Here is a 22,339-nt window from a genome sequence, read left to right as displayed (position 1 = left end):
AAACTCAATGAATGCAGTTATTACTTTTGGAGGTGGATGCTGCTGTTTGGGAACGAAGTTGTTTAACAGTTCTGGGAGGCAATTATATAGAAATACTTTGATGACAGACTTTGCTCGGGTATTTCTGAATGACCATATAGTAACAACATTTTAGATGCTGTGGAACGAGATCGGTCCACTGGTAAGATTTACTGCCCCATAGCGCAGTCACATTACTTTTTTGATGCGCTTGGAGGAATTCATTTGCAAAATGCATTTCCATCTCCCAATATTCGTGTTAACACTTTTTCGCGGAAGTCAAAAACCACCTAATGCGAGCGTAAAAACTTTTTTGCGAATTAAGGCATTTTATTAGAAATTCAGCATTTCCTTCACTCGATTCTGATGCAATACTTCGAAATGCACATAAAAGCAGGGTGATAGAAACCCTGCTAGTGATTCGTGTCGCAATATTGGGTGAATATCTCATGCTTTGAAAGACCTCTCAGATTTGAGTGTGTGTGTATGTTTATAAAATCTATTTGAATAGTATAGAATTGTAATATTGGCCGTAACATGAAATTAAGAAAAGATATGAAGATATATGAATGCTAATCAAATTATTCTTACAAAGCAAATGATTCTGACTTTTGTTTCTGATTGGATGTTTCATTTAAAGTTGATAAAATGGCAGATACCACCCCATGTTTATATGTGTGAAGGTATTTGTGCTATGTGTCTTGTCAGGAGGTGAGGCGTGATTCCTTTTGTTGTTCCATGCTGGGATGTCCGACTGGCAGTGAGAATCCCCTTTTTTGGTCATGCTTGGCTGGAGGGGTGTGTCGCAGGTGGCAGTGACGGACCCCAGGACTGACCCGCACCTTTATCAGCAGCGTCCTCCCCTCATCGCCACACTTAGAGGCCCTTCAACCTGCCCGCTGTCATCACAGTTCCAGACACGATGCTCAACCCAGTGTCTGGGCAAAGAAAAAAGAGATTTCTTACTGGAGATAAAACCTCTTAGGTTATAAATACCTCTTTAAAGCAGAAAGTGTTATTATATAAGGCTGGCACGGTATGTAGTTACAGCCGTGTTTTGGATTTCTTCCTTGTGAGAGATTAAAAACATGTGCTTATATGTTTTAATGCACATTTGATCTAAGAAGAAAAGAACTAAAGAAGGCAAAACCGCTTTGCTACCATCCAGTCCAGTGAAACTGTTGTGACTTGGTTAAAAGGAATCCCGTTGTGCTCTAATAATTATTGTCCAAGCAATCCCCTGCAGCACATCTAATTAAAAATGGATTCCAGGCGGCACACCTCAATATTCTTTCTCCATAATGCTGCCAACACCTGAAAAGTGAGTGAAGGGGGTGGAAGCCTGGGGAAACCTTCCCAGAATTCCAGCGTTGTACAGTAATTACAGTGTGAAGCTTCATTGCCTTTTATTGGGATCCATCTTGCCCTTGCCGTCGCTAACAATAAGACAACTTATCTGGGGGAAGTCTTGGTGTCTCGCAGCCCCGCTGCTGCCATTTCCTGTAGTTGATGAAAAGCCACAGTGACATTTACAGCTTCCAAACCATTACAGCCTAATAGCCGTGGGTGACGGCGTCCACACCAGCAACAAATAAGCCGAATGAATACGGGAGCTACTATGTTACGTTTGAATGTCATGCTATCACCTGAACAGGCCTGTGCGGTAATGCGAGCGGCAGTGCGAGAGTTATAAAAAGGGAAACTTTAACCTTTTACTGCTGCGAGCCGGAGGATGTTAGTCCTGGAGATTTGGCGATTATGACAAGACAAAACGGCCACAAACAGGGGTGGCCTGTTGTCTCCGTGCAGCTGTCACAAAGAACCAGGCCGCTCGCTGTTCATCATTTTTTGTTAGCCTTTTAAAACAGCTTATTTGCATTAGTGTGGAATATTCATGTTATAGTTAATTGGGTTCAGAATTTTTTGGTTTTGATTTGTTTGAGAATTTCTTAAGCAATAATCTTCCCTTAAGGCCTTGCACGCAGAAAGTGAACTTGTCCGTCTGTAATCTGGCCTAGATTAGACATCGCAGTCAGGCTTCCCCCACAAAACGTTTGACTTTTTATACGGTTTCATTTTTCTGCTCCCCTTTCCTCCCCTCGAGCCCCCCCGGGTTTTATTGGAAATTCATTGTGGGGTTGTAATTTTGTTAGTTGGAGTTGTTTTGGACCTTGGGGAGCATGTTTTTATGTTCGGTTCTTTACATTAGGCAGGAGATACAGTGGATAGATATCGCCTGTGTGTGTTTTTCCTGATAGAGCTGTCTTGTGTGTACGTGTTGCTGTCACACTCTTTCAGGGGGTGTTTGGGGGAGACACAGCCCTCGTGGTTTTCGTGTCTCTTGTTAACATTTTTTGTTCAGGATTTCCTACAAGATGTGGCTGGCTACAAAAACAGTTCCAGACCCCCTCCACATCTCCCAGTTGCTCCCTCCCACTCTCAGAAGACAAAAAGAAAGAAAAAAGAAAAAGCGAAATCTGCTTTTAATTTAAATGCAAGCAATACGCTAGTGTCCTCTGGGTCCTAAAGCTCTCCCTTTATTTTTAAATTAGATAGCGAATACAGAACCCGAAAGTAGGGGAAAAAAAGGAATCAAAGCAAATTCTCCATATTTAAAATATGGAGACATCAATGTTTTTGGAACTGTTTTTTGTAAATGTTTCTTAATTTCAGATAGATTATTTTTTTCTCAGCTTTTTTTTTTCTTTTTTATAAATTATCAACAGAACATACTATTTTATGATTTATGATTATATTATACTGTATTTATATCATTTTGTATTATATTATATTTTTTATAACAATATGGCAGAATTAGAAAGAGTAGGATGTGTTTAACCTTTTAATAAAAATTTAATTGTAATGCTGAAATTGCCTAAATGTGTTTTATTTTATTTTATTAAATGCACTGGCATTTCAGAGTATTTCATTGTTTATATATTATAGTTACATTACCTAGGTTATGTTTGTATTATTCTTATACTATTGTAGTGTTTTTTTTATATATATTTATTTTATGATTTATTCCTTTTTTTAAGATATTTCCTTTTAGATTTCATTAATCTGTATTTATTTTTGTGTACAACATTTAGCACAACTTATTTCAGGCGACATTTCTAATGTTAGTTGAATTTTTAAGTTTTCATTTAATATTTAATTTTATTTAAGCTTTCAGTTATCAAAAATGATTTTTATTAGTTTTACTGAACGCCATTGCACAGTTCTACATTTACCTTGGTGAACATACTCAATGAGAACTGACTAGTCATAACAATAATATCTGACTGGTCTGTGATTATATTGAATCATTTAGTAATAGCCTTCCTGGTGCACCAGCTACTAGACGATTAATAATGTGTGACAATTTGGTCATATTTACTGTTATTCTGTGAATTTTTGGAGGTAAACTCCAGTCATTTAAAAATGAAATCCATGCATTTGGGAATTTCACACGATGGTGAAAGATTTCCCCGTGCAGATTTAGCAACAGGTTCAAGTTGGTCCCATGGATTTGTGGCTTCGACCAACATAAAGCTGATTGGTTTGAAGGTCAAGGAGTATAAGAGGCTCTCGAGGACTGACTGGGGAGTTTGTGAATGTCCAGAGGACGTGAGCGTGAATAATGAAGAGGACGGCGTGGAACAGGGCAATGCTACAGTGACAAGTGGGCAGTGTGTTGAAACACAGGCTAAGGTTGTGTGTTACAGTAAATGAGTTCCTCTTGATTTGCGTCAGTCTTGTTGTTGAGGGGTTGCGTGAGGTATAGAAGAGCCTTTAGAGGGTATCGTATTTTACAACCGCCATCAAACTCGACCTCTCCTATTAATGATATTAACTTGATATGTGTCCTCTTACATCCTTGTCCTTGTGAATCATCCATAACATCAAGGCCTTCAGAGGTTACAGCTACTGAGATGTACAGTGACATCTTCGATATTTTGAGTGCTAAATCATGCATGTATGGGGAGCGTTCTATGATACTTTAAAACAAGCAAACAGCCTGTCATAGGAGATGAAAAAGGCCACAGTCTTGGAGTGTTGTACACACACTGTCTCATGGGAAGCAAATGAATGCCTTGGCCTCAGACTCGCTCACACCACATCATTTATCTTTTCCTGTGGAGTGTAATCATCGGTCGCTCGGGCGGTCTGTGTCCGGGGAACACCCCAGGGGGGCTCCCACCTCGGAGCTGTCCTCGCTGGTGGATATGCTGACCTGGAAGAGAGCCGAGTCATTGTGGCGGTCTGAACGATGTTACCATAATTTGGCAGTAGACACCCCATTTTGGGCTGCAACTAATTTGATAATCAGATAATTTGTCTGTACATGCCATATTTACACTGTGATGCTAGAAAAAGTAATGTCTCCATGGTTCCCTTTTGACAGGCATTGAAAAGTAACTGTATATTCTGACTAACTGTTTTCTCCAACAACAGAATAATGAAAATTGCTTACTTGCATGCTAGTCTTACTATTTCTTTAAAGATTTGGCAGAATTAGAGTAGTATGTAGTGGTTTAACCTTTACAACAAACGTTAATTGAAATGCTGAAATAAATGTTAGGCTGTGCCGTGTTTTGTTATGTTATGTACAAAAAATAGAAATTGAAATTGGCAACAAACTGAAATAAAGTAAATAAAGAAAAATAAATATATTACAATAAAAATATTGAAATTGGCAACTGAAATAAAATAAATAAATAAATAACAATAATATACAATAATAATAAAATAAAATTTACAATGACTAAACATGGTTAAAATTCCAAAAACAAACAAATAAAAAATAAATAAAATGAAAACCGAAAATATAAAAATATTTGAAATATGAATACATACTAAAAATATTTTATAACTAATACTAAAATAGCTGAGATATGCTATTCTGAATTAGGGTGGTGGATTAGTTAGCTGTTTGCAATGCCTGATGAAAAATGTATTGTGTTATCATGATGTTTTGTTCTATAGCTACGAAAAAAATTGTCTTTTTTAGCTAGTTTGCACTATGCTAAGCTAATAGGCTAAGCTGTTGGCTTTCTAACCAAAGACCGATAGAAAAGGAAGTAAGGATGTTCCTTTTTTTTTTTAAATACATTTTAAAATGTATATTGATGCTACTGTAAATAACAAGGTACTCTGAAATCGCCTCCTATTGTTTTATATAGTGCACTATTTAGGGCATATGCCCTGATGGGGAAGTCATGGCCTAGTGGTTAGAGAGTTTGACTCCTAACCCTAGGGTTGTGGGTTCGAGTCTCGGGTGGGCAATACCATGGCTGAGGTGCCCTTGAGCAAGGCACTGAACCCCCAACTTCTCCCCGGGCACCCGCAGCAAAAATGGCTGCCAACTGCTCTGGGTGTGTGTTCACGGTGTGTGTGTGTTCACTGCTGTGTGTGTGCACTTTGGATGGGTTAAATGCAGAGCACAAATTCTGAGTATGGGTCACCATACTTGGCTGTATGTCATGTCACTTTCACTGATGTAAAACACATATGGGACATTATCAAGTGCACTCAATAGTCAATTAATCGACCCAACTAATCTATCATGGAATTAGTTATCAATTACTTTCATGATCAGTTATCAAATGAATGTCTCTCAGTACAAGAAAGTTCCAGCATGCCATGCACATAAGAGATCAAATCTGCAATTCAGATTGACACCATGTGACACACTCCCTCTCCATCCAAATAAATCCCACAAAGACAAACGGATGGCTGAGCAGTTTTTCAAGTGTCTAGAGCTTAAGATGACTCGCTAAATAAATCATTTTCTCTTTAGTGTTCATTACTACCATTTAATTGCTACTCTCATTTGTGTTTAGTGCTTAGGAGGTGCCGTGGGCTTTCCAGAATCGTGATGAATCATGATGGCTCATAGGAGGCCTGCTCTTAATAGTCATGGGCAACATCATGGTAAACAATAATCATATCACCTATCTTCACTATGGTATTTGTTTTGTACATGATATTTGACAAATAGCACAGAAAACAAGTAAAGTGAAGAACAAGTGGTTGTACAAAGCACGCATGTGAATTATTTAGCTAGCAGCTAGTTCCCTTTATTAGATCTGGACACAGTGAGCAGGGCAGTAGATTGTGCACTTGGTGTCATGCCACTTAAAGGAAAATAATAATAAAAGGCTTTGTTTTGGGTTTTAACAATGTAGTGTAATATGTTTATCTTTGTAACTGTAGTGACGCGCTACTGCGCACGTCACGAATCAGGAAGTTGATCGCTATGCGATAGTCAATCGCAACAGCCTGCAATCTCTCTCAGTCACCTGTTTCTCCTGCGATCGCGTTTTTCCTTTCCCTTTGCTAAAGCAACGTCTGTGAGTATTTCTTATCATGCAATATTAGGATAATGTCTATTTTTATCTTTGTGAGACTATTGAGAAGGCTAAGTTTGCTTTATGTTATTACTGCTGATTGTTTACTAGCTCGATTTTGTTTATCATATACATCACCGCTGTGTAGATAATCCGTTCCGTTTTCTCTGTATTTGGATCTAATATTAATATACATCTCATTTGCATTGTATTACAGTTTCACAATATTCCCAGTAAATTTTATGGAGATTAATCATCTGTGTCCTGGAGTTTTCTTGGGAGTGTTTAAGCTGAATGGAGCGTAGTCCATGACAGTGAAAAGACGGCGACACAGCTAATGAGGGACACAAGGATCGCTTTTTCACGGAGCAATTCAATGCCAAGAGAAGTGGCCAACGCTACAGCATTACAGTGTGCTTCTCATGTTATTGACACCGGAGTGAGTCACGATGTCACAACGAAGCAACAGTAAAAAAGGCAATGAAGATATCCAGTCAGAGACTGTGCGTTCAAGAAGCAGTCGTGCATCTGGTACATCGTCCAGCTCGAAGATTAGTATGGCTGTCGCCATGGCAAAGGCAAAGGCTGAAGCAGCGCAAGCTAGAGCAGCACACACGCAGAAAGAAATCGAACTTAAAGTAGAGCAAGCTCGTGTTCAAGCCAATCTTGATGCATTAAATGAGGAGAAAGAAAAGGATGCTGCTATAGCAGAGGCAAATGCTCTTGTTGCCGGATTACAAGATATGGGTTTTGAAGTATGCAGTAAGGCTAGCAGCCAGGTTCCTCAATCGGTCAAATACCAGCGAGTCGCCGCTTATGTGTCAGCACAAGCCAGCCTATGCAGCAAAGGTTTATCGGTAAGAAGAGGTAGTGACTATATTTCACCAACGCTGCATCCTCCACATTCTCAAACTAATGATGCAATCATCTCAACGCCTCACCCACTCAGCACGAGTCAAAATCAAGCTGCTGCTTCTGCAGACACTATGCCACATCAAGTTTATCAAGCTCCTCAGACCAGTGGAGTGCCGCTACAACAAAGCTACAATCCAGCGTTTAACACTTTCTCAGTTCTTCAGCGTGATGAAAGTCGCTTGCAACAGAACGTCAAATCGGATCCCTCCCCTCCTGCGCGCGCACATGTTCACAAGACACCTTATGAAGCTAGCTATGATCATTCTACTTCCACTGGAGATCTCATCAAATACCTAGCTCGTAGCAGCCTGGTGACTTCAGGTTTATCCGCATATGACGATCAGCCAATTAACTATTGGGCCTGGAAAACATCGTTCCTGAATGCTATAACCGATCTAGACCTGTCGGCTGCAGGAGAACTTGACCTCCTCACCAGGTATCTAGGAAAAGAGTCAACAGAGCAAGTAAGAAGAATTAAAACTGTCAACATTAAGGATCCAGTCATTGGATTGCGCATGGCATGGGAACGCCTTGACAAAGTATATGGATCACCAGAGGCCGTCGAGCAGGCTTTGTTCAACAAGCTAGAAAACTTCCCGAAGGTTACGATGAAGGATCCACGAGGACTCAGGGATCTAGCCGACCTGTTATCGGAGCTTCAAGCAGCCAAAGAAGATAACTATCTTGCAGGCTTATCGTATTTGGATACCTCCAGAGGTATTAGGCCTATTATCGAGAAACTACCATACAACATGCAAGAAAAGTGGCTTTACCTTGGAGCAAAATACAAACAGGAACATTTGGTTAGTTTTCCACCTTTCTCCGTGTTTGTAGACTTCATCACCATGGAGGCAAGGGCTCGAACTGACCCAAGTTTTAACTTCTTCACGGAAGCCACAGTGGAGAGAAAGAGTAAATGGGAGAAACCTACTAAGACACCAGTATACGTTCACAAGACGCAGGTCTCAGGGGTTTCTAAGGCAGAATATGGAGAAAGTACAGAACGTATTGATCCCAACAAACACTGCCCCCTGCACAAGAAGCCTCATCCTCTGAGGAAGTGCAGAGGCTTTCGCGAGAAGAGCATAAATGATCGTAAACATCTGTTGAAAGAGCATCATATCTGCTTTCGCTGTTGCTCCTCCACAGACCATATAGCAAAGGACTGCACCGCTGAAATAAAATGTACAGAGTGTGGGAGTGTGGCTCATGTGACAGCACTTCACCCCTACTCACCTACCTGGAAATCTAAGGCATTCCCTTCCACTTCAGAGGATGGTGGGGAGGAGGACAAAGCAGAAATCAGAGAGGTTAAGTCGACGTGCACTCAAGTATGTGGTGAAGGATTGAGCGCTAGGACATGTGCTAAGATCTGCCTTGTTAATGTGTTCCCCAATGGCTGCAAGAATGAGTCTAAGAGAATGTACGCCATACTAGACGAACAGAGCAATCGCTCCCTAGCACGGTCGGAGTTCTTTGAGATTTTTAAGATCTCTGGAAATTCCTACTCATACACCCTCAAGACCTGTGCAGGGTGTTCAGAGACGGCGGGAAGGAGAGCCAGTGGTTATACTGTGGAGTCGGTGGACAAGAAAATTGGCATTCGTTTACCTACACTCCTGGAGTGCAACCAAATCCCTAACGTTCGCACTGAGATTCCTACGCCGGAAGCAGCCTACCATCAAGCCCACCTAAAGCGTATCGCTGATAAGATTCCGCCTTTAGATCCGGATGCCAAAATTCTCCTCTTACTGGGGAGAGACATCTTACAAGTACACAAGGTCCGAGAACAGATTAGCGGCCCAGGTGATGCACCGTTTGCGCAAAGGCTTGATCTAGGATGGGTCATCATTGGTGATGTGTGCCTTGGAGGTGCTCACAGAACACAAGAGGTGAGAAGCTACAAAACAGCCATTTTCGAGAACGGCCGTACGAGCTATCTTCAACCATGCAACAACCAGATCAAAATAAAAGAGGTATTTGAGCAAGCGTTTAGACCTCAGCATCATTCAGCACCAATCTCCATCAGTGGTTCCATGACGCTCAGTGGAGACTGCTTAGGGCAAACTGTCTTCGCTCGTTCTCCCGATGATCATAGACTCGCTGCATCCATGGAGGATCTAGAGTTTCTGAAGATAATGGAAGCCGAGTGTTTTCAGGACAGTTCTGGAAGTTGGGTCGCACCTTTACCCTTTCGGTTGCCGAGACAGCGGCTGCCTAACAACAGGAAGCAGGTTTTTGACCGTTTTGTCTCGCTCCAGCGCTCACTGGACAAACGACCACAGATGAAAGCCGATTTCCTAGAGTTTATGGAGAAGATGTTCAAGAAGGCACACGCTGAAGTTGCTCCACCAGTACAGCCTGGACAAGAGTGTTGGTACTTACCCCTGTTTGGTGTGTATCATCCAAGGAAACCAGATAGGATTCGTGTGGTCTTCGACAGTAGTGCATCATGTGAAGGAGTGTCGCTCAACGATGTCTTGCTAACTGGTCCCAACCTTAATAATAGCCTGTTAGGTGTCCTTATGAGGTTCAGGAAGGAACAGGTGGCGATCACTGCCGACATCGAGCAGATGTTCCACTGCTTTGTAGTCAAGGAAGACCATCGTGACTTTCTTCGCTTTCTGTGGTACAGGGACAATGACCCTACCTCCGACATCATTGATTACAGAATGCGGGTGCACCTTTTTGGGAATAGTCCCTCGCCTGCCGTTGCAGTGTATGGTCTGCGACGGGCAGCTAAGAAAGCAGAAGCAGACTATGGTAGTGATGCAAGAAGATTTATCGAACGCGAGTTCTATGTTGACGATGCTCTGAAGTCCTTCAGCACAGAGGAAGAGGCCGTCAGCGTCCTAGGGCGAGCACAGAAGATGCTTGCAACTTCTAACCTCAGGCTAAACAAAATTGCTTCAAACCGAATGGCAGTTATCGAAGCATTTCCATTTGAAGATTGCACCAAGGACATCAACAGCTTAGATCTTTTCGTTGATGATTTGCCAATACAACGTAGCCTTGGATTGCTCTGGAACATGCGCACAGATACATTCATGTTTCGAATCGAAGATGACCAGAGGCCATTCACTCGTAGAGGAGTGCTTTCGACTGTGAACAGCCTCTACGATCCTCTAGGATTCCTCTCACCCATCACGGTCCATGGAAGACTGATACTCAGAGAGCTAACTAAGCAAGCAGAGGATTGGGACACACCTCTTCCCAAAGACATGGAGACTGAATGGACTAGATGGAAACGATCGCTCCAAGATCTGGAGGGACTCCAGATACCACGTCCTTATACGTCATTCTCCACTGCAGGTGCTCTAAGAAGAGAGCTTTATGTCTTTGCAGATGCATCGGTAAAGGCAATAGCAGCCGTAGCCTACATCAAGGTGACAAGCCACCAGGAACAGACTGAGATTGGCTTTGTCTTCGGGAAAGCAAAGTTGGCGCCTCAGCCCGATCTAACCATTCCAAGGCTTGAGCTTTGTGCGGCTGTGCTCGCCATCGAGATCGCTGAGATGATAGTTTCAGAGATGGACACTATGTTTGACAACATCGTCTACTACACAGATAGCAAGGTTGTATTGGGATACATCCAGAACCAGTCGAGAAGATTCTATGTCTACGTACACAACAGGATCCAAAGAATCCGTCAGTCACCTTGTTCTGGCCTTTGGAAGTACATCCCAACACACCTCAACCCAGCCGACATTGGATCAAGAACTGTGACTTCAGACTTGCTTAGCAGCACAACTTGGCTCAAAGGTCCAGCCTTTCTTCACAATGCGTCTTTGCATTCACCTGAGATTCAAGAAGCTTACGACCTTATCGACCCTGACGCTGACTCTGAAGTGCGTCCCCAGGTGGTGGCAAGCTTCACTCGTGTTACTAAAGATGTGATACATCCACAACGCTTCGAACGCTTCTCCAAGTTCAGCACTCTCCTTACAGCCATAGCTCGCCTCATTCATGTGGCTCGTTCCTTCGCTCACTCTATCCAGGATGAATGTCAAGGGTGGCATGTCTGTCGACCTACAGAGGAAGAATTGTTGAAAGCCAAAGTGTGTATTGTGAAGAGTGTCCAGAACGAGTACTTTTCAGAGGAGCTTAAGTGTATTAACTCAGGATCCAACCTTCCACCAAATAGCAGCCTTTGGAAGTTGCACCCCATCTTAGACCAAAATCAACTTCTTAGAGTAGGAGGTCGAATTGAGCAATCGGATCTGAGTATGGATGAGGTTCATCCCATCATCATTCCTGGCCGGCATCATCTAGCTACTCTGATTGTGTCTCACTATCACGATGCAGTGAAACACCAGGGAAGACATCTGACCGAAGGTGCCATTCGAACAGCAGGATTTTGGCTAGTGGGAGCTAAACGCTGCATTAGTAGTTTACTTCACAAATGCGTCACTTGTAGGAAACTGAGGGGCAAAATGGAACATCAGCAGATGGCAGCACTGCCAGCAGAACGGGTACAAGTAGCACCTCCTTTCACTTATGTAGGTGTCGACGTTTTTGGACCCTGGGAGATCGTTTCACGTCGTACAAGAGGAGGAGTCTTCAACTCTAAACGATGGGCTGTGATGTTCTCTTGTATGTGTTCAAGGGCAGTTCACATCGAGGTGATTGAAGCCATGAGTACCAGCAGTTTTATCAATGCCTTGAGGAGGTTCTTTGCTATCAGGGGCCCCGCAAAGCAGATACGTTCCGACTGCGGAACTAACTTCATCGGCGCATCGCGTGAATTAGAAATGGACCTGTCGAATCCTGGTTTCAAACGAGTAGAGGAGTACTTGAACACCCAGAACTGCACCTGGGTATTCAACCCACCCCACGCATCTCACATGGGTGGAGCTTGGGAACGGATGATTGGCATTGCCCGTCGTATTCTGGATTGCATGTTGCTTGAGCAGAAAAGGTCTCATCTTTCACATGAAGTCCTGACAACCCTCATGGCCGAAGTAACAGCGATCATGAATGCCAGACCACTCATTCCAGTCTCGTCAGATCCGGAATCGCCTCTCATCCTCACCCCAGCGATGCTCCTAACTCTCAAGCTAGGCTCTGCGCCTCCTCCTCCATCAGGAAGCTTTCAAGAAGCGCATCTCATCAGAGTACAATGGAAACAAGTTCAGAGCCTAGCAGACATGTTTTGGAACAAATGGAAACATGAATACCTCAAAACATTACAGCTTCGGTACAAGTGGCAAGGAAAGAGGCCGAACCTTCAAGAAGGAGATGTGGTTCTCTTGAAAGACAATCAAGCTAAGAGAAATCAATGGCCGGTCGGTCTCATCACGAAAACCTTTCCAGAAGAGGATGGATTAGTTCGGAAAGTTCAAGTGGAAATTGTTAAAGATGGAGCCAGAAAGGCCTTTTCTCGGCCTGTTACAGAAGTAGTTTTGCTTCTTTCTCCAAAGTCTGATTCTGTCAATTGATGTGGGCTCTTCAAAGACCCCAGGTGGGGAGTGTCATGCCACTTAAAGGAAAATAATAATAAAAGGCTTTGTTTTGGGTTTTAACAATGTAGTGTAATATGTTTATCTTTGTAACTGTAGTGACGCGCTACTGCGCACGTCACGAATCAGGAAGTTGATCGCTATGCGATAGTCAATCGCAACAGCCTGCAATCTCTCTCAGTCACCTGTTTCTCCAGCGATCGCGTTTTTCCTTTCCCTTTGCTAAAGCAACGTCTGTGAGTATTTCTTATCATGCAATATTAGGATAATGTCTATTTTTATCTTTGTGAGACTATTGAGAAGGCTAAGTTTGCTTTATGTTATTACTGCTGATTGTTTACTAGCTCGATTTTGTTTATCATATACATCACCGCTGTGTAGATAATCCGTTCCGTTTTCTCTGTATTTGGATCTAATATTAATATACATCTCATTTGCATTGTATTACAGTTTCACAATATTCCCAGTAAATTTTATGGAGATTAATCATCTGTGTCCTGGAGTTTTCTTGGGAGTGTTTAAGCTGAATGGAGCGTAGTCCATGACACTTGGCATCATCTTTAGACATTGCATTAGGCATAAGGTGTTTATTTATTCATTATTTTTTGTGGGGAGAAGCATGGGGGGAGGTGTCTTAAACTTAGATTTATTAAAACATTTAAATGTTTTGAAAGACATAATGTTTTATGTTAAATATTTAAGTTAATTTTAAATATTTAATTTATGTCTATATATTTTATTCAAATGTTTTTTTAGAGGGGTGCAGGAAGTTTGGGGGAGGGCTTTTATAGAATTTTTAAAATAATATTTTATTTAATGTTTTTAAAATGTATTTAAAATGTTTTGGTTAATTGCATTTTTATTTACTTTTTAAAATTGTAATTTTATTTCTGTGTTTACATTTTTCCTTTTAATAGTGTGAAGGGAGTTTAGGGAAGGGGTTTAAAATATATTGTTTATTTAAATTTTTTAACATTTGTTTATTATATATATATATATATATATATATATATATATATATATATATATTAGGGGTGTAACGATACGCATATTCATATTGAACCGTTCGGTACGACGCTTTCGGTTCGGTACGCGGTACGCATTATGTACCGAACGGTTCATTGGACTAATTAATTATATTTGGAAAATAAATAAAAAATTGTGAAATATAATGATATGCATTCAACAAGGTTGCACAATAACCCAAACGACGTAACAGGCAACGCCCCTGACACCCCCGGAGAAGAAAAAAACCCACCAACTTATATGTTTATGTTAGGCTACTCAGTCAGGCGCTCGCTCACTCAGTATGCGCTGAAGGCTCGTTGCAAAAATGGCTAATGCGTTTAACAGACCAGAAATAGAAGATCCTCCAATAACCAACAGGTCTGGTGTTTGGGTGCACTTTACCAATCGATCGGGGCATCCAAACAAGCGTGGAAATCAAAATGGACTAGTACTGTACTGTGTCGGAATTTCCTGAGCAGTACGATACAATTAACAGGCCTGCACGTTATTAGATAGAAGAACTGTTATAAATAGAACGTATGCACGGGCAGTTTTGAAAACTCCACCTACTTTGCTCTTGGCATAGTGCAGCGCAAATCGCGTTGTATCTGAAGGGCAACGCTGAGCCCAGGGTCCAGCGCCACGCGTACCGCGTCCTGTGTGAAAGACCCTTTAGCCATTTTGCAACGAGCCTTCAGCACGCACTGAGTGAGCGAGCGCCTTACTCTGTAGTGAAAACGCAGGTTTTAAGAACATGCGTAATTGAGCCCCGTTACAATATTCCTTCACGCGCCCTTTCCAGCCAGACCGTAATTCCTGCTTTGTTCCAAAAAACATAAGCCAATTGAGTAAAAACACACTCAATATAAAGAGTTATAGAGTTCCATATAAAAAGTTACATCTTTGTAATTGTTCATAACTACTACAACAATATAACATTTTCATTTTTTTTGTTTTTGTTTTATACAGTATGCTGCTAAGAAAACACCATAGAAGATGGGTAAAGAATAGCTCCATCATTGTTCAGTGTAAAAAAAAAAAACATACTTTGTTAGTTTTAATAAATTAAACATTTTTTAAAAATCAAGGAAATTTATCTGCCAATTTTTTTTTGCTGTATCTAAAACGTACCGAACCGTACCGAACCGAACCATGACACCAGTGAATCGTATCGAACCGAACCGTGAATTTTGTGAACCGTTACACCCCTAATATATATATATATATATATATATATATATATATATATATATATATATATATATATATATATATATATATATATATATATATATATATATATATATATATATATACAGTATTGTTCCAAATAATAGCAGTACAATGTGACTAACCAGAATAATCCAGGTTTTTAGTATATTTTTTATTGCTACGTGGCAAACAAGTTACCAGTAGGTTCAGTAGATTGTCAGAAAACAAACAAGACCCAGCATTCATGATATGCACGCTCTTAAGGCTGTGCAATTGGGCAATTAGTTGAAAGGGGTGTGTTCAAAAAAATAGCAGTGTCTACCTTTGACTGTACAAACTCAAAACTATTTTGTACAAACATTTTTTTTTCCTGGGATTTAGCAATCCTGTGAATCACTAAACTAATATTTAGTTGTATGACCACAGTTTTTTAAAACTGCTTGACATCTGTGTGGCATGGAGTCAACCAACTTGTGGCACCTCTCAGCTGTTATTCCACTCCATGATTCTTTAACAACATTCCACAATTCATTCACATTTCTTGGTTTTGCTTCAGAAACAGCATTTTTGATATCACCCCACAAGTTCTCAATTGGATTAAGGTCTGGAGATTGGGCTGGCCACTCCATAACATTAATTTTGTTGGTTTGGAACCAAGACTTTGCCCGTTTACTAGTGTGTTTTGGGTCATTGTCTTGTTGAAACAACCATTTCAAGGGCATGTCCTCTTCAGCATAGGGCAACATGACCTCTTCAAGTATTTTAACATATGCAAACTGATCCATGATCCCTGGTATGCGATAAATAGGCCCAACACCATAGTAGGAGAAACATGCCCATATCATGATGCTTGCACCTCCATGCTTCACTGTCTTCACTGTGTACTGTGGCTTGAATTAAGAGTTTGGGGGTCGTCTCACAAACTGCCTGTGGCCCTTGGACCCAAAAAGAACAATTTTACTCTCATCAGTCCACAAAATGTTCCTCCATTTCTCTTTAGGCCAGTTGATGTGTTCTTTGGCAAATTGTAACCTCTTCTGCACATGCCTTTTTTTTAACAGAGGGACTTTGCGGGGGATTCTTGAAAATAGATTAGCTTCACACAGACGTCTTCTAACTGTCACAGTACTTACAGGTAACTCCAGACTGTCTTTGATCATCCTGGAGGTGATCATTGGCTGAGCCTTTGCCATTCTGGTTATTCTTCTATCCATTTTGATGGTTGTCTTCCGTTTTCTTCCACGTCTCTCTGGTTTTGCTCTCCATTTTAAGGCATTGGAGATCATTTTAGCTGAACAGCCTATCATTTTTTGCACCTCTTTATAGGTTTTCCCCTCTCTAATCAACTTTTTAATCAAAGTACGCTGTTCTTCTGAACAATGTCTTGAACGACCCATTTTCCTCAGCTTTCAAATGCATGTTCAACAAGTGTTGGCTTCATCCTTAAATAGGGGCCACCTGATTCACACCTGTTTCTTCACAAAATTGATGACCTCAGTGATTGAATGCCACACTGCTATTTTTTTGAACACACCCCTTTCAACTAATTCAACTAATTGCCCAATTGCACAGCCTTAAGAACGTGCATATCATGAATGCTGGGTCTCATTTGTTTTCTGAGAATCTACTGAACCTACTGGTAACTTGTTTGCCACGTAGCAATAAAAAAATATACGAAAAACCTTGATTATTCTGGTTAGTCACATTGTACTGCTATTATTTTGAACAATACTGTATATATATATATATATATATATATATATATATATATATATATATATATATATATATATATATATATATATATATATATATATATATGATTTATTTATTTTATTCAAGTGTTATTAAAGCCTCTCATCTTCATATCTACCCCCACACTGACTGTGAGGTCATTTGACCTGATGGGAAGTCATTTATGTAATAAGTGCTTACAAAAGATCCCAGCTTTCAGAGGAGAATGTCCTCCTGAACGGCGGCCAATTACTATGCATCAGCTGTCTAGAATTCCCGCTCTTCCCTCTTTCTCTTTTCTTTCTCTTTCACTATCCGTATTTATGATTTAAGCCACTCGGACCAGTCAGGCTGTGGTCAGCAAAGGGCATCTACAAGAAATATTGTAGTGTTGGCATTTATGATCAACAAACGTCCTTTTGAGAAGAAAAAAAAATCTTTTTTTAAAGTCAGTTAGTGTCTTAAAATAAAAAGTAGGAAAACTCATCATATCAGGGCAGTAACTTTTTAAACATGATTTTGTTTCCCGACAGCCTGATTAAAGCTATGCACCCAGACTCCACTGAAGTAGCTTTGCAGTAGGGAAGACTGATTGGAGCTTGCAATTTTCACAAGTACTTTTTGGTTTTGTGCAATATGCATGAGACGGTCAGACTGTAGACGCTCTGGGCGTGCCGTCTGAGACCGTGACTGCACAACTACAATGGATAGATTTAGGATAAAAACAGCTCAGCTGGTAGGTCAGTGGCAGTGGTTATTACGTATAAATTAACTAAACATCAATCTCATTCAGTTCTTGCTCAATTTCCCCACTTCCACCTCCCTCTCTCTTGTTTTTACAGTTTTTTAAAACCTTGTGGTATGCTCTTATGTTTCCCAGTCAGAGTTGTCATGGAGATCTATTTTCCATTTTTTTTTAAACTGCTTCTTACCTCTGGTTTTATTTTCTCTCTCGCTTCTCTTTCTTCGACTTTTTTCTACCTTTCATGATTTCGCTTCTATGTGTGTTGGTTGCCATGGTTTCCCACACGGAGTGTAGTTGAGGTGTGTAAGCCCACCCATGCCTTCAGTTTTCATTGTGCTGTCAATCAGCCTGACATCTCTATTGACAATCTCGGAGAATACACCAGGAGAAAATCTTGGCTTGAGCAATTGGTGAAAATAATGTTCATGTATAGCTCTGGACTGTTTCACTCTCAAGACTTTTATAACATTTAAAGCCTACATTAGACAGTATTCTGCTTATTCTTTGATTCAAATGTTTATGAACTTTACTTTTGGTAAGGTTTTCCTTTTTTCCATCTCCCTTCTTCATTTCTCTACAAGGTTATACTCACATAGGTCTATGAATAGGTCTTTTTAATTAATACTTTTATTTAGAAAGGGTGCATTAAATGATCAAAAGTGAAAGACATTTACCTTACAAAATTATTTTATTTTATAAAAGTTATTTGATTTTACTTATTTTTATTTTTATTTTTTTTTAATCATCAAGTAATACTGAAGTTTTGACAAAAATATTAAGCAGCACAACTGTTTTTAACATTGATATGAAATGTTATTTGGCTAAATAAAATAATTTCTGAAGCACTGTGTTTGAAGACTGGAATAATTGGCTGCTGAAAATTCAGGAATAAACTACATGTAAAATACATAAAATCTAAAAATTATTTTCTCTTGTAAAAATATTTCCCAATTTATTGTTTTTATTGTATTTTAGATTAAATAAATGCAGCCTTTTTAAACATAGGAGAAAAATAATTACAAAATATTTCCATAAACCTTGTTATATGCTAGGGGTGTAACGGTATGCAAAATTCAAGGTTCGTTACGTACCTCGGTTTTAAAGTCACGGTTCGGTTCATTTTCGGTACAGTAAGGGAAAGAAATGCAAACATTAAACTGCAGGTTTTTTATTACTTTAAAAATTTTTTTTTACAAAACTGCAGGTTTTTTATTACTTTTTTATTTTTTATTACTTTAAAAAAAATTTTTTACACTTTTTTTAAACACTTTTTAACAAAATATAAAAATATATATATAAAAAAATGAATAAGAAATAAAATAATGCTGCAAAGTTCTCTACTAAATAAAATACTCTGTCTCAAACCAATATCACATAATAAAATTGAATGACAAATATAAATAAATAACTATGATTACAGTGCAGCATTACCAATCCCAGCTTGTAGGCCTGCTCATATAAAAAAAAAATAAAAAAAAAAATATATATATATATATATATATATATATATATATATATATATATATATATATATATATATATATATATATATATATATATATATAACTTTTCCAAAGTGTAAAGTGCAGCAACAAGAGTTTCAGTTTTTAGACCTGCTCAGATTTCGTGTGGAAACATGAATATGTACCTATGCTCCGCACACAAAATATTGCATACCGAAAGTACCGAAAGCCCATACCGAAATGGTCCGGTATGAATACATGTACCGTTACACCCCTATTATATGCATGTCGTAGATTCATAGTTACATATATTTATATATAGTGTTAAATTGTTGTTGGTTTGTTCATGAAATACATCATTTTCAGTTATGTGACTTTGGTTCAAGCCATGTATTGTTGATGCCATACAAATCACCTGGTATTTTTTTTTTTTTTTGGCTGTTCTTGAATGGTCAGCATGGTTAAAGTTGAAACTTTTCAAACTTTGAGTGCCCATAGATGACACTTCATTCATAATTCAGTGCAGTGTTGACGTGACTCATGCAAAAGGATCTTTAGCTACATTCGCAATCCAGTATCTCTCGAATGCTTGATGGCCTGTGCATAATAAACTGAATAAGAAAAGAATGATTTCTTTTCAGGAGCTCTCCCATTTACTTCTCTCTTATTCATTTTGAAACCTCGAGAAAGTCAAGGGCTGAAATTGATGCAGGATATCTTTTCTTTGAGATCTATGCAGAATGACTTTTCCCAATGAATGGCACACTTGTCTTTGACTTCCTTTGCTTTTGTGACACGTTAAGTCTGAGAGCACAGACAGGTGCTAATGTGACCTATGAGACTGTGAGATGATGACAGGTGAAGACAATACCACACAGACACACCTCAAAGCACCATTATCCCGTCTGACAGGAAGTCAGGTGCATGTGTCCATGTGCAGTTAAGGTTTCCTTCTGTCGTAAAGAGCTGATGTGCTTTTAATAGAGAGAGCCTAAATCAATGTGTTTTCAAAGTCTATGGTGGAGAGGTTTCAGTTCTCATCAGTGTGTGCACACACAGTTAAATGTGCCAGAACCCCAGTGCAATGAAAGATGAAAAGCAATGTGTGTGTTTGTACTTTTCCCTCTCCCATTTATTGAACGGGAGCAGTGACAATAAAGGTTGTGGCAGCAGATGCCTCAGCATAAATTTCACTCTGAAGAAGAAAAGATTAAAGCTCTCGGGAGGAGATACATGTTTAAGAGAGAGGGATGAATAAATGCACAGCAGTTTCCTATAATAATTTGCATAGATAATAGACTCAAAAGAGATTGAACAGTTTAAAAACAACAAACACTTCTCATTGACAATTGGTAATGTATGCAGGATCATGTCGCGGATGTGCTCGTTCCCGCTTTTTTTCATCAAAGAATTGATCTCTTCAAAAGCAGAATACGATTCTTTATAAATAAGCACAGATGGATTTTTTTTCATGCTAATTTGTGTCATTATGCTGATGGTAAAATGGAAAAATGTGTTAAATGAACACAGTAAAAATGTGTTCAGTTAAATTAAAAGCACTGAAAACTTAACAGTAGCAATAGAAGTCGACAAAATATTTAATAAACACATACTTGAGGCAAAGTATTTTGTGAAAATTTCAAATGCTTAAAAGTCATAACCTCATTATACGGTAACATTATTAAGGCACTGTCTGAAATCTGCTGTTTGATGCCTATTCCACCTTAAGAGTAAAAAATAAAATGAGTATCTGTGGAAGGGTAAAGTCTTAAATATGAAAAAACGCCACGTTGATGAAATCTAAAGTCCCAGTGAGAGAGTCACTGCTGCAGTTACACATTCACATTGATTAAATCCTTTTTCAAAACTGGCAATTTATCTCTCACGATTTAGTTAGCAGTTTTGAGAATTGTTCATTTGACTAAATTGAGACTTTAAGTCGCATTTGTGAGATATAAGGTTTCAAGTCACTGTTACCTTTATATTTATTTTTTGACAGTCAGGGGTATCCATAGAAATCCATCTCCGCAGTTCTCTGCTTTTTCATTCTAAAGGGAGTAGCTGGTGTTTTTAGCTCGGGGCCAAAACTCTAGCACCGTTATCTAGCAGAGGAACGTCTGTGTATGTTAGTGTGTGCAAGTGACAGCAACACAAAGGGAGCACTGACAGTGTGTTTGACTTTTATGTTTAGAGTTTATACCACGTCTCCATCTTGTGTCCCCTGAATGGTCCGAGTGTTTACACCGTCTGCCTGTTTCATTTAAAGTTGTTTTTTAAGTCCTCCCATCTTGCTGAATGCACAGTATCTGTCTTGCCATATGAGAGCTTTTCTACACCAGCAGTGCCCCTTCTTGTATAATTCATCTGTTTAAATAAAGAATTACTGTATACTCAGGGAAGCTGTGCATCTTAGTTAATGTCATTTATTATTGTGCTTCTCCCTGGTGCATTATTGTCTGGGGTCCTTTGGTCACCTGTAATTATTTTTTAAATAATGAAGAAATATGTTGGCTGTCCTAGGTGAACCATTTCTGTCTGATATAATGGAGTATGTATGTAGAAGCACTTTGGTTCACTAAGTAGACCGCTGGGACTGGGGGATCTTCACACTTTGCTTTCATGCGCCCTGACATACAGCACCATCAGGGAAGATGTATGCACAAGCCGTTGAGCCCGGCTAACCTACGATTCTCAGCCTCCCGCAGATGTTGGGAATTTCTGGATTCAGCAAAAGAGAAGCGACAACGCTATTCATCACAGGCTTATGAAAGTGGGACAGCGTCTCCTCCTCTCTTTATGCTTCTTACTCGGTTCATCGCTGTACTTTCAACCGCTTGATTGCTTGTGTAGGACGAGTCAAACCCCTGTGCAAGTTTGCTGAGGGCAGAAAAAGTGTGTTTCTTTAAGTGTCAGGTTTGTTTATTCACTGCCGCTAATGTTGCTTTCAAGAGGGAGGGCGTCTAGAGGTGGACATTCTGTCAAGTTTTGAGAGTCTTCAGCTATTTAAAGTCAGCGAGAAATGATGATTGCCTACACAATGTTTTTGAACTGGAATTTGACATATCCTAGGGAAAAAGGTAATTCAGTGGGGAAAAAGTTAGTGCAGATTTTATTAATTGGTATTTGATTGGATTGTGAAAGGTGGGCATTACATAGATATGGATAGATAGCCATGGAGTTATTTTGTTATTGTCCAGTAGCCTGCTCGGCCTAGGTGATGTCATTACTAAATGAAACTAGTTTTAGAGGAAGAGCAAGTTATTACTGTACATTATTATTTTTTTTTTAAAGTAATAGGTTACCCCCCAAAAATGAAAATATGTTGAATATTCACTCCTCCTCAGGCCATCCAGTATATAAATATATAGTTTGTTTCTTCCTCTAAACAGATTTGGAGAAATATAGCATTACATCACTTGCTCACCAGTGGATCCTCTGCAGTGAATGGGTGCC

General features: G+C 39.6%; 2 protein-coding genes across 8 annotated transcripts in view; both read left to right on the top strand.

Annotated features, from left to right (window-relative positions):
- The window catches only part of cacna1g (calcium channel, voltage-dependent, T type, alpha 1G subunit), a 211,777-nt gene that overhangs the window by 10,486 nt on the left and 178,952 nt on the right, over nt 1-22,339 (top strand). The window lies entirely within an intron of this gene.
- LOC113111503 (uncharacterized) lies at nt 6,170-13,206 on the top strand. Its single transcript, XM_026276280.1, has 4 exons — nt 6,170-6,353; nt 6,568-7,017; nt 8,476-12,738; nt 12,871-13,206. The coding sequence occupies exons 2-3, from the start codon at nt 6,800-6,802 to the stop codon at nt 12,701-12,703; spliced, it is 4,446 nt and encodes a 1,481-aa protein (XP_026132065.1). The 5' UTR covers nt 6,170-6,353; nt 6,568-6,799; the 3' UTR covers nt 12,704-12,738; nt 12,871-13,206.

Source organism: Carassius auratus, chromosome 12 (assembly GCF_003368295.1).
Source record: "Carassius auratus strain Wakin chromosome 12, ASM336829v1, whole genome shotgun sequence".
Lineage (NCBI taxonomy): Eukaryota > Metazoa > Chordata > Actinopteri > Cypriniformes > Cyprinidae > Carassius > Carassius auratus.
The sequence above is the reverse complement of the archived record's forward strand: the minus strand, read 5'-3'. Positions and strand labels throughout refer to the sequence as shown.

What these genes read in the sequence shown, in the direction of transcription:
- LOC113111503 (XM_026276280.1), top strand. Translation starts at nt 6,800, where the DNA reads ATGTCACAACGAAGCAACAGTAAAAAAGGCAATGAAGATATCCAGTCA. An exon ending in GCTCGTGTTCAAGCCAATCT is followed by an intron (nt 7,018 to 8,475) that starts TGATGCATTAAA and finishes GAGTGTGGCTCA; the next exon opens with TGTGACAGCACTTCACCCCT.